The 17280-nt window shown below is 44.4% G+C and overlaps 2 protein-coding genes across 2 annotated transcripts in view; both read left to right on the forward strand.

Annotated features, from left to right (window-relative positions):
• Positions 1-406: 406 nt before the first annotated feature.
• onecut1 (one cut homeobox 1) lies at positions 407-11587 on the forward strand. Its single transcript, XM_076995315.1, has 2 exons — positions 407-1654; positions 4985-11587. The coding sequence occupies exons 1-2, from the start codon at positions 568-570 to the stop codon at positions 5263-5265; spliced, it is 1368 nt and encodes a 455-aa protein (XP_076851430.1). The 5' UTR covers positions 407-567; the 3' UTR covers positions 5266-11587.
• Positions 11588-13696: 2109 nt separating this feature from the next.
• atosa (atos homolog A) overlaps positions 13697-17280 on the forward strand; it is a 32385-nt gene continuing 28801 nt past the window's right edge. Inside the window, exon 1 of the mRNA XM_076995317.1 lies at positions 13697-14916. Within this exon, the coding sequence (XP_076851432.1) occupies positions 14805-14916 (112 nt within the window). The 5' untranslated portion in view covers positions 13697-14804. The remainder of the gene's footprint in view (positions 14917-17280) is intronic.

A 17280-nucleotide genomic window follows, 5' to 3' on the forward strand; every position in this document is an offset into this window, starting at 1 on the left:
ATGATAATGGGGTCCCAGGAGGATCAGACAGTCAGGAAGCAGAGGCCTGCACTACGCTACGGGGCTGCAACTCCCTTAATAACTGACGTCACACAGCTAAGAGCGGCGCGTGCCTGCTTGTGCGCGCGGTGGGAGGGGACGCCGGTGGCGAGTGCGCATGAGCGCGAGGCAGCCGCCGCAGCGCGGAGCAGTGGGCTGAAGAAACCGAAACAGCAGCAGCCATGGGCTAGAGATGGCGAGGAGCGCTACGGGACTGACATCACGACCGAGGACGCGCTCGTGAACGGACGGGGGCCTTCATTTCTTTCTTTTTTTTTTATAACCAAAGCGATCGTAAAATAAACAAAAATAATAACAAAAACAATAGATCATTTTTCTGTTAAACAGAAAATCTTAATCACGAAAACAAAAAAATATATACGCGATAAATGAAAAACAAATTAATACTACGGAGCAACTAAGAATAAGACTGCGGGGGGCAGAACTTTACCCGTATGAAGACTTCTCTGGACAGCGACTTACTCCTCGCGATCAGATAGATGGTTTGTCAACAAGCTCGCGCGTATAATGAATGCTCAGCTGTCGATGGAAAATATTGGCGATCTGCACGGAGTGAGCCATGAACCGGTGCCTAGTGCGGCGGACCTTATGACCGGCGACAGCGTCCATCACAGGAGCGCGGTGACCCATCGTAGCAGCCTGTCAGCCCACGCACGTCCAATGGGCATGGCATCAATCCTGGACAGCGGCGACTATCACCAGCACCGGCCAGCGGACCATGGCCTCGCTAGCCACCTGCACCCAGCCATGAGTATGGCGTGCGAGGCTCCCCCAGGAATGAGCATGAGTAGCAGCTACACGACCCTGACCCCGCTGCAGCCGCTGCCCCCCATCTCCACGGTCTCTGACAAGTTTCCTCACCACCATCATCATCATCACCACCACCACCACCCTCATCCACACCAGAGGATCCCGGGCAACGTTAGCGGAAGCTTCACGCTGATGCGGGACGACCGAGGTCTGGCGTCTATGAACAACCTCTACACTCCGTACCACAAGGATGTTACCAGCATGGGACAAAGTCTGTCCCCGCTGTCAGGATCCGGACTGGGTAGCATTCATAACTCCCAGCAAGGATTGCCGCCTTACGCGCACCCAGGAGCCACTATGCCCACCGAGAAAATGCTCACACCAAACGCTTTTGAGGCGCACCACCCCGCGATGCTGGCCCGACACGGGGAGCAGCATATGACCGCCTCCTCGGCTGGAATGGTGCAGATCAACGGAATTCACCATCACCCTCACGCTCATCTTAATGCCCAGGGCCACGGGCAGGTGATCGGCTCTGCCCGGGAACAAAATCATTCCTCCGTGCCTGGATCGCAGATCAACGCAGGGAGCAATTCAGGACAAATGGAAGAAGTCAATACCAAAGAAGTGGCGCAAAGGATCACCACGGAGCTAAAGAGATACAGCATACCACAGGCGATCTTCGCGCAGAGAGTGCTGTGTCGCTCACAAGGCACCCTGTCCGACCTGCTGCGGAACCCCAAGCCATGGAGCAAGCTGAAGTCGGGGCGCGAGACCTTCCGAAGAATGTGGAAGTGGTTGCAAGAGCCCGAGTTCCAGAGGATGTCCGCGCTCCGCCTCGCAGGTGAGCGAACAATAGGTAATGCGCGCGCTTCTTAACGATTTACTCCACGCTCATCTGTGCTCCATCTCGTTCAAGTTTACCTTTTATTCAATCATTGAATACTCATTACGTCTTTGCTGAGACATCAGCGCTCATCTTTTATATTTCCTCACTGGAATAAGTTCTGCTGTGTTACTTTGTTTCTGACGCCGTGAAGTGTGTGTATATTTATTTTTGTTGTCACTATTATTATACAACTCTTTGGACTTCTGTGTCGTGACAGTGAATTGTAAATTCGAGGTTGTGTTCTCGGTGCAAGATATTGCATCTCTGTAAAGCGATCCTGTAGCCATAAATCTTTAGGAACGAATCTGTTTTGGTTACGCGTGTTTGGAACAGGTGCATTAGAAGAAGCTTTTCGGCGAATGCCAGGACGGCTGTTTATCGGCCACAATGACAGACGCTCGCATAGTTTGCAGCGGACTGAATGCACTGGAAAAATATATAATTTAATTATATTAATTTACTTGCGCCGAAATTATCTGACGCTGCCTCGACAGCAGTCATTGTCTCCCTATGACAATGCATACAGGCACCTTGCAAACCTTCAACCGGCCGCATTGTCTGCCTCCTCGTTTCTTATATACTACACTGAAATGCTCAGCCACTGTATCAAGTTTTTGTCTTTTACTTTTGGAATAACGTTCACTTGTGGTTTTACACAAAGCCAAATCTGTGCGGGTGTGTGTGTGTGTGTGTGTGTGTGTGTGTGTGTGTGTGTGTGTGTATGGGGGGGTGGTGTTGGTGGGTGGGTGTGTGTGTGTGTGTGTGTGTGTGTGTGTGTGTGTGTGTGTGTGTGTGTGTGTGTGTGTGTGTATGTGTGTGTGCTCACACCACTTCAGGTTATTTATACAAACTACTTCCTATTTTTCTAGAAAATGAACCGGACAACACATGCCTAATTGCAATTCAAAGCAGTTTAATTCATGTAGTAAAAAGTCCACTGTGGCGGAGGTATTTTGCTCGTGCTGCTGTGTTCGATTGGGGGACATCGGCGCTATGATTATAATGACCTTCATTAACATTTATTTGCATTAATCAGAAGCTGAATATGAAGGCTCATCATTTCAGTGATTGTTTTCTCCTGCACTTTTTTAATTTATTCTTGTTTTTTCGTTTTATAATATTTTATTTCGACGTCACAAACAGTAACTCTACATATTATTCCGTGTGTTACAATTACAGGTTATATATTTTAAAATGTTCTGAGTATGCGTATTTATTTATAGGATGTTACATTGAAATTTAAGGTGTTCTCCAATAGCTTCATCTTTAGGAAAATAATTAGGCTATAGAATTAAGGTATTCGTGGATCATTTTATTGATCGAGCACACACTGTTACGTTTGTGCTCAGCTTGCTAAGAGGTAAATATAGAACTGACATCGATTATTCAAATTCGTTCTTTTTCCCATTTCGTAGCCGTAGGCGCGTGACTTGGCTCATTCTGCACTATGTTGTGAGGTCACACACTTTTCTATCTTGATCTTGGATGCTAGTTGTTATTTTACCCAATTTAATCGTTGTGTTATCCGTATCCTTTTTTCTCATGAAATAATATGAACGTTTTAAAATGTTTAATATAATCATTTTTGTACATCTAGAATTCTTTAAGGCCAAATTTACTTAAAGAATATTCGAGAATATTTTACGTTATAGTATACGTCCGATAAACGAATTGCAAAAGTTATGAACCACCGAATTTCACAGAGTTAGTCCTCATACCCATATATGCAATATTGTTATTTTATTCGCGATTTTAATTATATTTCTATTATATACATACATACATACATACATACATACATACATACGCAGAACTATCAACCTTGCCTTTGACAAGACAGAGCAGCTGATTTTTTATTTTTAAGAGCAAAAAGATCATTAACCACTCTTGGAGCATTACCCGTGTGTGCTGGGTTAGAGTATAACTTGAAAGCAATAATTGTCGGCGCTATCCTAAACTATACGCTAAAATGCACACATATACACTGAAGCCCATGTGTATGTTAGGAAGTTGTGAAACCAGTGTCCAGGCGCGACTTTTAAGATGTAACCAGTCTCATGTTATCTCGCGCCTGTGTAAATGATTTGCAGACAAACAATATCGGTGATGATCAATTGTGCTTAATGATAAGAAGTTATTTCACTGAGACTCTGGGAAAACAGTTTACCTGTTCACCCCGTCATCTACTGTCACAGTGTCCTTGTGGGTCGTTTGATTTATAACAGGTGATATGGAGTCTCATTCGCTTTTGTTAATATTCACCCAAAGTGGAGACACTTGTGCTGTGAGATTTCAGACTAGTCCTACACTAGACTAGAGTTTCGCCTGAAGAACTGTTATACACTATATAAAACGACCGATTTATCATTGCTCTGTTTTGACGGGGAATATTGTATTCTTTGTTACATATAATTACATGTATCTATTTGTTTAATAAAATAATTTGGTATTTAGGCGTTATATGTACACACTGAATGGCGTTTGGCCTGTCTGTTACGATATCATATATTGTCATTAAAATACGCTTCGGATAATAACAGACTTTCCTTTGACGGCAGGTAGTTTAACAGTAAACATGTTTAAGTAAAATATCGTCGTTGACGTCTCAGATTGCCGAGCCACGGTTTTTTCTCGTCGCTGACGTCAGAGGGCTGCTTAGTTGGTCTATGATTGCCCCCGTGTGGTTCTTCCTGAAACTTATGAAATGTACTACTTGAAACCAATAGGCTAGCGTCATGCTACACACCGACTAAATATTTATTTGACAATATTTATAGTTTATCAAAGGATAAACGTTTTTCTGATTTTCTGATCGTATTGATCTAGATTATCCTACTGACCTAGTAATCCTAGTGTCAGTCAAGATGGGTTTGCCTGAGGATGTGGAATTCAGCACCATGGATAGCAGCTCCATGGAGAACACCTGAGCCAGTTAAAATTAGTTCAATTAGGTGACTGCCCTCTGTTTGCAGACAGAACTGGGAATAGGCAGAGAAAAAAAGAAGACTGACCTTGTACAGTGATGGTACAAGGGCAACTCACAGGAACATAGACTCTAGAGTCCATGTTTGGATAAGTAGTTTTTTGTGAGCTGAGAAACTAGCTGTACAGTGACATTATCCAGTCGGCTCGACTGTCTGATGTGTCTGTGTTTCTCTGTCTGATGTGTCTGTGCCTCTCTGTCTGATGTGTCTGTGCCTCTCTGTCTGATGTGTCTGTGCCTCTGTATCTGATGTGTCTGTGTTTCTCTGTCTGATGTGTCTGTGTCTCTCTGCATTTTTTCAGCATGCAAACGGAAGGAGCAGGACCATGGTAAAGGAGAGCGCGGGGGTGTGTCCAAGAAGCCTCGCCTTGTCTTCACCGACGTCCAGCGCCGGACTTTACATGCAATATTCAAGGAGAACAAGAGGCCGTCCAAAGAGTTACAGATCACCATCTCCCAGCAGCTGGGGCTGGAGCTCGCCACCGTCAGCAACTTCTTCATGAATGCTCGGCGGCGTAGCCTGGATAAATGGCTGGATGACGGCAGCTCGGCCCCCTCCTCCTCCACCTGTACCAAAGCGTGACGGAGCGGCTACAGACTGACAGGAAGCCTTCGGTGGAAAAGCTTTAACCACAGAAAATTAAGTCAAGATCTTCTGGACAGTATCTTTGCCCTTAAAACTTGTACAATACTGATATTTATAAGATCCAAAGGAAAAACCCAAAGACGTCTTTGTCCCGTATTTAAGAGTCTTCATTCGTTTATGTCTGACATACTGCAAAAAAGTGTTACCCTTAAATCACTGGTCGTACAACGTCGACACCCTGCCTCTGCTCTGCGTCTTGCGGTCTTTCTCTTTGGATGTGATGGTCTCATGGACGTTTCACCATCACAGTGAACACTAACTCCTTCTGGGAGTGATTGATTTGTGGGTTGTTTCTTGCGCTGATGTGTGGTTTAGAGGCGTGTGACGTCACATTTAAGCACCGTGTCCAGCACAGGTGTGATGACATCACGCATGCACCTGCACCTGCTTGGGCCCCTCTCCCATCCCCCCCAGTCCCCCACACCACCCCCATCTTTCTGGGGCTCACGGACGTCAACATGAAGCAGTAGCATCCACCCATTCCCCTGAATGTCTCCCTCCTAACAGTGCTTTCTTCCAAACTAACATGAACGTAGATCATGAACCAGATTTACATATGTATTTGTATTCATAATTCTCTAACCATTTCAGATTTTCACTAAGTAATCATGAAAATGTAAAACCAAAGAAATGCTTCTTTCAAAAAGTTTTAGAAACAGGAACAAATTCTATATATTTTTTCATAAGCCTTGTGATCTAACCGTTGAAATTATTAGATTCAAAGTGTTAGTATTAGTCATCAGGCTCAGACATAGGATTATAATCTAAAAAGACCTAATCCAAAATGACACTGTCCTAAGAATGACGTCAGCATAGCAGCGTCACTTTGAGTTTGCTCATATAAGTTTATGTTTCTTACATAACTTTCAGAACCAAAGTTCAAACATCTTCCACACCAGTGAAATCACTCCTGAGTGCCAGTGTGTTTGCAGGGTGGATACTATTTCCGCTTTGTTTAGCGCACTCTTCATGGTGTGATTAATGTGTTTAGTGCACTCTTCATGCTGTGATTAATTTGTTTAGTGCACTATTCAAGGTGTGGTTAATTTGTTTAGTGCACTATTCAAGGTGTGGTTAATTTGTTTAGTGCACTATTCAAGGTGTTCTTAATTTGTTTAGTGTACTATTTGAGGTGTGATTGTTCAGGGAGAACTGTGCTTGCTCTAACTTGCTTTGTATAGTATATATTTCAATATTGCCAGCAGCTAAACACCAAAGATTAACCCTCATAAGGCATTGTTAATGTCTATGCTGTATACAGAAACGTAATCAACCAATCATAAGTACCCCAGTCCAAAAGGCATCTGGCTGCTCTGGATTACAAGTCGTTAATCAAGTGGAGGATCTGATGGCTGATTGGATTAATGGTTAAGTGGTGGACTCATAATTCAGGAAAGCAAATGGCAAGGTGACTATATGTATTGTTTGTGCTAACTTTATTTCATAAATTAATTTTAGACGTAACAAACACAAGACCCCACTATGGTCTTCAGAATCAAGAACCTAGAGAAATGGAAAGGAATTTTTCAGTCGGTGCCTAAACCCTTCTGTGTGTGTCTGCCCCAATGACCCCTCTGTGTGTGTGTCTGCCCCAATGACCCCTCTGTGTGTGTGTGTCTGCCCCAACAACCCCTCTGTATGTGTCTGCCCCAACAACCCCTCTGTGTGTGTCTGCACCAACAACCCCTCTGTGTGTGTGTGTGTGTGTCTGCCCCAGTGACCCCATGGATGGCTGTGCTTGCCTTCATTTCTCACAGCCAGTGTTGGGCCTTTACTATCAGCTGGTCACACATTCAGGGCCTTGCTTCTGTGTCTCAGCACATTTTCCACCATCACACAGTAAAACTGCCACTAGTCCAACTTTCTGTGTTAAAGGTACAGCCAATATATGGCTCCAATAATCACCCAATAGAGTAGTTACTTACACACAGTAAGTTCCAACAAAAGACTAAACATGCTTTATGGAATAATTAGATTCTATGCATTAGACAGTTTGGAAGAAAGCTCTATGAACCTTTATGGTTCTCCTTGAGAGTGGTGCATTCAGAGAGGCCCAAGATGTGTTTGGATGTGGTCGTATGTGGTCCGATGTGGTTGGATGTGGTCGGCACTCCAATAGTCACAAGATTTCTGGCCTTATTGACTCATGTGGTGTTGTTAGCTTTATGAAAAATATATACATATATATACATATTTGGTACCTATTAATGAGCATTACAACAATGAAGCAAAGAAAAGAGAAAGCTGCTTCCTCATGTAGAAAAGACAAGGAAAAAGACCAAAAAAAAAAAAAAGACTAAACGTGTGTTAAGACCTACTGGTATTTATAGACCTACTGGTAGACCTACTGGTATTTATAGACCTAGTGGAAGATCTACGGGTACTTATAGACCTACTTGTAGACCTACTGGTAAAGCTACTGGTATTTATAGTGTGAACCAAAGATGCTACCTCACTCAGTCTCCATTGGTGATTTCTATCACGTTAATGAAACCAAAGAATACCAAAGATTTTTCTCTTTTGCACGGCCTATATGAATGAAGTGGTGGATAATAGATGGTGTGATGACCCCTCCCCCCATGCTCCCCACACCTTCCTCTCTGTTCTCCTTCTGCTCTGTGTGGACCATTTTCATCCGTGCTTGTGCAGCAGCTCACGGCAGACATATTGTGGACTTCGTTAAACCCAAAGGACGAGTGCCTTGCTTGAACCAAAGTGTTAAACCGCCGTTGACCTCTCTATTCTCACCTTGTACTCTTGGAATACCTCAGCCTGTAGGAGGGCCCTGCTGAAGAGGAGAGCACATCTTCTCTCACCGTGGTGCTTGTGCCAGCGCAGCCATGCAATGAAAACATACCAAAGGAATTTCATTTCATTTCTTCAACTCTTTTGCTGATAAGCCAAAGCTCCTCCTTCTTCCCCATTAAGCCCCGCCCCAACACAAATCTGCTAGTCCCATCCCTTTGTTGTTCACATTACCTGGTAGGTGTGTCCACCATTTGGGCCGTGTGTGTCTTTTACCAATGGCTCCGAATACCTCATAGTAATAAATTCTTACAGTTCTGTTGTATAGAGAGTCTATGTGATTGAGGCAGAAACTAACTAGTTTGGTAATTGTTAATGTTACTTAAAAAATCTTTATGAGTATTTATTTTGAAGGTTTGGTAAAAGTGCTGTTTTGGCCACTGAAGGCAGGTTTCTAAGATTGCGGTTTGAAACTTGCAAGAATGAAAAGAGAATCGTATTTTTATTAAGAAGTGGTGTTATTCCAATGCGATGTGGATTCTTTTTTACAGGGTAAAACCAACTGCTGTGATGCTGTGTTTATATTTCTCTGTTGCCGTGTTTGTGATTTCATTTAATTTAACTGCATTTTGTAATGCTTAACTCTGTTTTAATTTATGCATTTGTAGAAAATATAGATTTGTATATAGTAGGTTTTTTGGAAAAAAAACAAAAAAACAAAACAAAACAAAAACCAGGACATTCGTTTTGTGTTGCGGCCTTGTGCTGGACGTGCAGAGGCGGGTAGGTGTGTGTACACATCACTCCTACTTCCTGTCTTGGCTGGCACTCTGCTCCTGGTTTGAAACACTGCCAGACCCAACAGCTCTCCCTCCGTCCTCCAGAACCATTGTCACACTGTTCACGGCGCCATTCTCTGTCACTCCACTGACTCAAACAGAAAAAGGGTTATGTTTTATTTCCCAGTTCATTTCCCTGTCCTTGTTCTTTTCATGGATATTACTGCACATGTTGTATATGTGTAAGGTGTTGCAGAGGGTATGTGTGAGAAATGCGTTTTAGTTTGCATTTGTAGTTTAGTAGCAGGACTAGTGGGACCCTCTTCTAGATGTATTTGGGTCATTTCTTGTACAATCCAAGGCTTCTGCAGACTACGGCCACAAACCCTGCCCACTTTGCCTTGTCTTGCAAAGAGAGGGTGGAGTCTAACTGGGGCAGCCGGTCTGCCGGGGGAGAAGTTATTCCACTCTGTGGGATGAACTCATGTACGACTGACAAGCAAAGGAACAACCACGCGAAGCAAATGTAGCAACCTGGTGTGTGAGTGTGTGAGTGTGTGAACGCGTATCACAAGTTCCCACGTCACCCTGTTTTCCAGTTTTGGAGTGTATGTTGTTGTCTAAGTGAATGTATGGCAGGGTCGTGTTTGCACACCACTCAGTGATGGTATAGTCAGTAGGGAGGTTAATGGTAGACCAGGAAATTCCTTAGAGTGTATTTTTTTGCCCAGATGTGCACGACTGCATGCTAATGGAAACACTGTAAAATCATACCACCATTACTTTGGGTCAGAGTCAGGGTCAAGGCCAGGGTTAGGATCAGGGTTAGGGTCAGAGTCAGGATCTGGGTCAGGGTTAGGGTTTACACCACTATTATCTGGGGTCAGTGTCAGGTTTAGGGTCAGGGTTTACACCACTATTATCTGGGATCAGTGTCAGGTTTAGGGTCAGGGTTTACACCACTATTATCTGGGGTCAGTGTCAGGTTTAGGGTCAGAGTTAGGGTTTACACCACTATTATCTGGCAGCAGTTGTGTAGAGATTTAGTAATTGCTTTTGTTTTTTGGTTGCATGTTAGGGCTGTCTCTCTCTCTCTCTCTCACACACACACACACATACCTTACTCAAGGCTCCAAGTGTTCGCTGAGTCTTTTTACACACCTAAAACAAGGACTATGGGTCCAGTTCACGTCAAAATCCTGACAGCCTACCAACACAAGATAACCTGAGTGAAATGCCCTGTGTAATCCAGACTGTGGGCTACAGTTGGGTGATGCACAGGGTTATAGAGTCCTACCCTATCCTCCCTCCTCCACACTCCTGTCTGAGCTAGTCCCCTGTCTTGGCAGATTATACTGTGTGGCTTAGATAGCTTGCTGTATGTGAATGTTGGGGCTGCTCTAATCGTTTCTACCCTCCCCAGTTGGTTGTCGTGGAAAAGGAGTTCCTGTTTGATAAGAAGGCCTGGCACTGTGTGCCCTACAATACGCCTATGACAATCACCTGGACAAACACAAAACACGCTCGCTTTTTTACACAGATTTTGTTCCCTTTTTCTTTTAGTCCTAGATGGACTTCTTCAAGCGATGAAAACATTTCGCGGCTGGAAGGTTTTCACTGTCCCACAAATAAACTCGCTGCTGTTTTTCTTTTCCCAAAAGCAGAAGTTGAAGCTCTCTGAGCGTTGAAGCTCTCTGAGCGTTGAAGCTCTCTGAGCGTTGAAGCTCTCTGAGCGTTGAAGCTTTCTGAGCGTTGAAGCTCTCTGAGCGTTGAAGCTCTCTGAGCGTTGAAGCTCTCTGAGCGTTGCTAGCAGAGCTCCTGTGTCTGCGTTCTGTTGTCGTTGCGTTCTCTCTGTCTCTAGCTAACATTCATCTTCCTCAGTGCTGTTAATGTACCGTCTGGTAAAAAAAAAGAAAGGAAAAAAAATAATAACAAGGAATGATGTGTTAGGCATTCCTCTCAGACTGATTCATTCCTCTAAGACTGTTTCATTCCTCTCAGACCAATTCATTCCTGCTGGATTGTGTTTCTGGTTTACGCTCATTCTTTACCCAACCTGGGTTTCTCTTTCTCTCTCTGACTTTCATGCTGTTCTCTCCCCCCCTCTCTCCCCTCTCCCTCTCTCTCCCCTCTCTTTCCCCTCTCTCCTCCCCTCTCTCTCCCTCTCCCCTCTCTTTCCCCTCTCTCCTCCCCTCTCTCTCCCCGTCTCTTCCTTCCTCTGCTGTGCAATATCATCTACTGTGTTTGCTAAGCAAGAAAAAAGAGGAAAAAAAGAGAAGCGAGTGATGATGTCATCATGCTTTTTTTCAGTGTTGAAATGTTTCAGCATTTCTGTAGTCAGAAAAATGTAGAAAATAAAAAGGTTGGGTTTTCCAGCACAGCAACACTGTCCTCCTGTCCCTCTGTGTCCTCACAAAACGATGTCACAGCAACACTGTCCTCCTGTCCCTCTGTGTCCTCACACCATGATGTCACAGCAACACTGTCCTCCTGTCCCTCTGTGTCCTCACAAAACGATGTCACAGCAACACTGTCCTCCTGTCCCTCTGTGTCCTCACAAAACGATGTCACACCAACACGGTCCTCCTGTCCCTCTGTGTCCTCACACCATGATGTCACAGCAACACTGTCCTCCTGTCCCTGTGTCCTTACAAAACGATGTCACAGCAACACTGTCCTCCTGTCCCTCTGTGTCCTCACACCACAATATCACAGCAACACTGTCCTCCTGTCCATCTGTGTCCTCACACCACGAAATCACACCAACACTGTCCTCCTGTCCCTCTCTGTCGTCACACCATGATGTCACACCAACATTGTGTTCTTGTCCCTCTGTGTCCTCACAACACGATGTCACAGCAACACTGTCCTGCTGTCCCTCTATGTTCTCACGCCACGATGTTACACCAACACTGTCCTCCTGTCCCTCTGTGTCCTCATTCACTCTGTCTGTCACATGATCATTCTGTGATGTGTAGCAGCCTATGATGTCACACCAACAGTTCTGAACACTCACACATTTTCCAATCAAAGACATTTCATCCCAAAAACAAAACAACACAATATTGTTCTTACCCCTTAAACATAGGTGGTACTTTAAGCTTAACTATCCAAAACATACATAAAAATGAAATAATTAAACACAATTCAATGTATAGAAATTTTAAACATAAATAAAATATAAATAAACTAAATATTATGTATCAATTCTTTATACATCCAAAAATATTAATTAAACAAAATAGTATGTATGACTTCTTTAAACATACACATCCACATCTCACCAATTACAGACTATAGTGTGTTGCACTAGGAACAAATTTTCTGTGAATAAAAATAAAGGCATTTTTAAAAGTTCAGTCTGCATTGAACTTTTTTAAAACAAGCACACACATTGACTTTGTTTTGTTTGATTATTCATTTGGGAATACCATGACCATGAGTTCAACTCTTAAAGTGTTCCCTTCAGACACATAGGTAAAATCACACATACTGCCCTAATGACACACACTCACCGTGAACAACTGTGAACAGCAAACACTGTTAATGTCTGATTATCTGTGGACTCCACTGTACATCTCTATGAGGTTTTCACTTCTTAAAATTACCAGTTTGCATATCCAGGTCATACTACTACTTACCATTTAAAACCTTTAATAAGAAACAAGAAAACATTGCGTTTATATGGAAACAAATGCATGGTTTAGTAATCCTAAATTAAACTGTATATGGCGAGATTCCTACGCCTCTCAAACGAGCAAACTCGTCTATCAAACGAACGTAAATTGTTACCGGGCGGTGTATATATACAACCGTCAGTGGAGATGGACGATAGCCTGTCATTCATCCACTACTTTTTAATGTCGTGCGATCTACCCACATTCCTTCGCGATCGACCGACACTTCCCGGTCGATCGCGATCGACGTAATGGGCACCCCTGTGTTATGCGTTCGCTTTTTGAGTTGCAATATCGCCGAAATATCGCTAGATGGAAGCAAAACAAAATTATTGTCTAAAACAGAATTCAAATTCAAACTCAAATTCAAGCACCAATACTCTTGTTAAAAGACGGTCTTAAAACCAACGTCCACTAATTATTGAGAGTTTAGTCAAACGTCTTAAAGGAATGGACAAATTAACTTAAATTAAGTCAATTAAAAATAGAATAATTAGCGATTATTATGAATGTTAAACGTCGATGATGTAATATCTAATGTTAGAGAAGATGCTGTCCTGACGTCGTCGTATTATCTGGCACACGCGAGAATCAACACACCTTAGAGCGCAGTAATATACGGAGTCATATTATGAAGACATTCATTTAAGCTTGTAATATATGGTCACTGGTTCGTTTTCAGATTCACGTGAGTCCCGAACAACTTCATGGTTGTTTTTAAAAGTTTTGTCGTTTGCTGCTGACGTCCTAGTACGAACACAGCCTCGGTACACACGCGAAAGGATGAGATACATCCGTCAGTACCTGCCGAGCTCGTGTAGCGTGTCTATGTCTTCTGAGCAACGCTCTGGATTCACTATAAGTCAACCATAAAAGCCAAAAATCACGTTTTACTTATAGATTTATTTGAAAAATCAATTTCCTTCAGTCCAGATCATTTAATTTATGGTTCTCTAATCCATGTTTTGTTTGCCACGTGCACTCTTACCAACGCAAACGACTGTAACTAATAACCAATAAACGACATTTATGCGCTTTTATTTGCAGTGGAGCTGAGCTGGAGGGCATTCGCGGGTCTCCCATCAGCGTTATAAATTATCTCTATAATTTAGGTGTCAATCTCGCTCCGCTGAGTGAGCTCCAGGGAGACCCGAACCGGAAGTGACGAGGTGAGGCGCTGTTGTTGGGCCACGTGAGCGGAGGCCGCCTTGGTGCGCTCAAGCAGCAGATCCGGACGGGTCCACGGAACCCAACATCTCGGCGAAGTCCGGCAGAGCCGAACCGTGACGCTCTGGGGGTGTAAAACCAGACAGGCGGAGAAGTCACATGAAAATAACGTTGAACCTTCTGTGTTTCCACGCGACCTTGTTTGTTTACAACTAACTAGTTTGTTAGCTAACTTAGCTAGCTAGCTGTCAAAGCTAGTTCTGGCTAGTTACCCCTGGGGGCAGTAGAGGCAATAGAGGCAGTTATAGGAAATAGTGGCAGAAGAGGCAGTTAGAGGTAGGCTCAGGGCCCGCTGTCATCACCAAGTAGTTCGCCAGCTGGGTATCAAGTTACAGATTTGTTTGTGAGTCAGAAAGATTGTGGCTATATGACTACTCGGGAGGGCGAGACAGTGTGGTACAATATAATATAGTAAAGCATAGTATAATATAGTATAGCATAGTGTAGTGTAGTTTAGTATTATGTATAGTGCAGTTTAGTATAGTATAGTTTAGTGTTGTGTATAGTGTAGTACAGCCAGCTGTGGTGTTGGGTGTTGATTGGTGTGCAGCTTCAACGTAACGAGTCTTTATTTGGAAACAATGGGCTCTTGATTTGACAAGCTGATTACGCTGAAGGCGTCTGGACACAGAGACTGCTGGATGACCGAGGAGAGCTGAAGGCGTCTGGACAGAGACTGCTGGATGACCGAGGGGAGCTGGAGGAGTCTGGCTGTGTCTGCGGCCAGCTCGCTAGTGTCGTGTGGTCTGAAGTACAGAGCTTAGCATGGGAATGCGGAGACTGTCGTGGGAGAGCGCAGCTTTGCTCTGGGTGTTCAGTGACACAGTTGGCTAGCTAACAGTCTCGTCCATCGTTTTCGTTTCACGGGGTGGGTTGTTGTGCTTTATCGTCTGATTATAGAGCCAGCGACCTGTTCGGTGCTGCACAATCCGATGGACTAGTTTAGCACTAGCAGACGGTGGCTAGCAAGAAGAAGCTCCGGTATTCCCTGTCTAGCTGAGAGCACGTCTACATCTAAATGGCTGTGTGACACATCCACAGTTGGTCCATGTTTAAAGAAACAATTTTAAAATCAAGACCGGATTCGGAAGAAGGAAGACGAACGGACGTCGGGCTGGAGGGCATCACTGCATCGCTGGCTAACATGAAAGCTGACAGAGGTAAACACTTTTCTCCACACTCAACAACGAGCTACGTTTCCGTGCTTTATTTCCTTAATTGTAGCGGTTTCTCACCGTTTGCTGTTTTTCAGTACTACTGTCTAGTAGACAAATGTCTAGTAGTTCTAGTAGACAAATGCCATCAGTCTACCGAACAGCAACCAAGGAGAAATAATGTAGCCTATCTAGACATAAAGGGAAGTGTAAGGTTCCTTGTCTGTATTTCCAACCAGTATGGCTGTGAAGTGCTTGGTGTGGTTTCTAAGAACGTACAAACTTTAACACACAATGTCTACGCATTTATTTGTACGATATTTGCGTCGGCAAGCAGACATCAGCGTCCTCTAAAGCGCCTCGGACGGAACAAAGCGTCCTGGATGCGCCTATTGCGCTGCACAGCGACCCCAGCACTGCACGAGCTGCACTGCGCGTGCGGCTGCCCAGTGTTTGCGTTCCCCCACCTCGCGCGCGGGTGCGCGCGCTCCGGGCTTTGTTTGTGTGTGATATAAGCAGCCAGCTCGCACTTTGTGATTCACCAGTGCAAACACTACACGGTGTTTTCTTTGATCGCGCCCTGTGGCTGCTGTCAGAACCACCTCGGCCTTTAACCAGGGCCATCACGTGCATGGCGATGCATATTTTAATGCTTCTTTGCGGCTTGTTTTAGGACACATGTTAATGGATAACTTTTTCGTTTTCTGTGATTAAATCATTGAGGGGTCAGTCCAGGTATACAGTGTGTGTTGTGACTGAGGGACATGTTACTCATTTCTATTTGTGAGTTAGGTGCTTTTCACTGGCGGTAAAGGGAATGAAACCTTGAAACCTAGTGCTTTGCCCAAATGTAGCAGGCGTGTTGTTGACTTTTACAGTAGAAGGAAGAACAGTCTGCATGGGGTTAGTGGGCTTCTTCCAGACTGCCCTACCTCTGCCCTTCCCTAGGCCAGCGCTCTGTGTGCATGATAGCTGTTTCCATTTCGCAGTTCTAAGAATAAAATGGGTCTTCTGGAGAAAGTGGGACCCTCTTGACATGGTGCTAGTTTTTGCTATTGTTATTGAGTACATACTGTTCCACTGATGGAAATAACACTCCTCCCCCCTCACTCACACTCCTCCCCCACACACTCCTCTCACTCCTCCCCCACACACTCCTCTCACTCCTCCCCCACACACTCCTCCACGAGGGTGGTGACCCACACGTGAAATGCCAATATGTAACACAGTGTGGAGGCCCCTGTCTGTACTGCCTCAGATCCAAGAATCAGCTCAGTGTGGACAGCCTCTAGTAAACATGTCCAGTTTGACTGTGTAAACAACCCTGTGTGGTTGTTTAGCTTGTTTAATGCATGCTGCCTCTTGTTGAGTGGCTTCAGTCACTCTGTCTACAAGGTTCTGATGTCTTCACTCTAGGAACAATGCAGAGTCTTTGACAGTGAATTAATGCTCTCGGCATTGGGGTGTGTGTGAGACAGCAAGAGAGCATGAGAATGAGGTTTGGTAGGTGCGCATGTGAAAACATACGGGAGGAGAAAGTGTGTCGTGGGCGTGCAAGAGTATCGCTGAGGTACAAACGGAGAGATGATGTGTCGTTGGTGTGTGAGAGTATAACTGAGGTACAAACAGGGCGTCGCTGAGAGATGATGTCATAGTCAGTCAGGACTGCATGGAGTACAGTCAGCTGGTAGTTTCTGGGTGGGGTTTTTGGGTGTAGTGTAAGCTTTGTTTTTCTGCTGTTTGTTTTGGTCTCTTCCCTCGGCATAATTCCTAAAACACACACATCTTGATGACAGCTGCTGACGTCCACACACGTGTAGCGTGTCATGGTTGGAGAGCTGTAGTGTTCCCTAACCCAGCTGCACTTTCCTGTCTTCTCTCTGTGATCTTGCCCCCATTTTAATCCAAATGTGAAGTGGTAATCTAGGTAAGAAAAGACATTTTAACAAAGGTGTGTGACACCTTTCCATTCCAGCAGCCGGCTTTAGGGTTCAGGGTTTAGGTTTTAGGGTTCAGGGTTTAGGTTTTAGGGTTCAGGGTTTAGGTTTTAGGGTTCAGGGTTTAGGTTTTAGGGTTGCAGAACATGTTTTTTTTGTAGTGACGTTAGCACCCTGCCCAGAGCTCAGACTGATTCTTACTCTTAACCATAAGCTTGCTACACACACACACACACACACACACACACACACACACACACACACACACACACACACACACACACACACACACACACACAGGGGGTAGGGAGTTTCTCCTGCAAACTGTAGAGAAATTAACATGTAGAGCAGTGAGAGACATTTGGAGGAAGGTGGCAGAAATGTTTCCCAGACACTGGACCATGAGGTCCTGCTGTCATTAAGACACACAACC

Source organism: Brachyhypopomus gauderio, chromosome 2 (genome assembly GCF_052324685.1).
Source record: "Brachyhypopomus gauderio isolate BG-103 chromosome 2, BGAUD_0.2, whole genome shotgun sequence".
Classification (NCBI taxonomy): domain Eukaryota; kingdom Metazoa; phylum Chordata; class Actinopteri; order Gymnotiformes; family Hypopomidae; genus Brachyhypopomus; species Brachyhypopomus gauderio.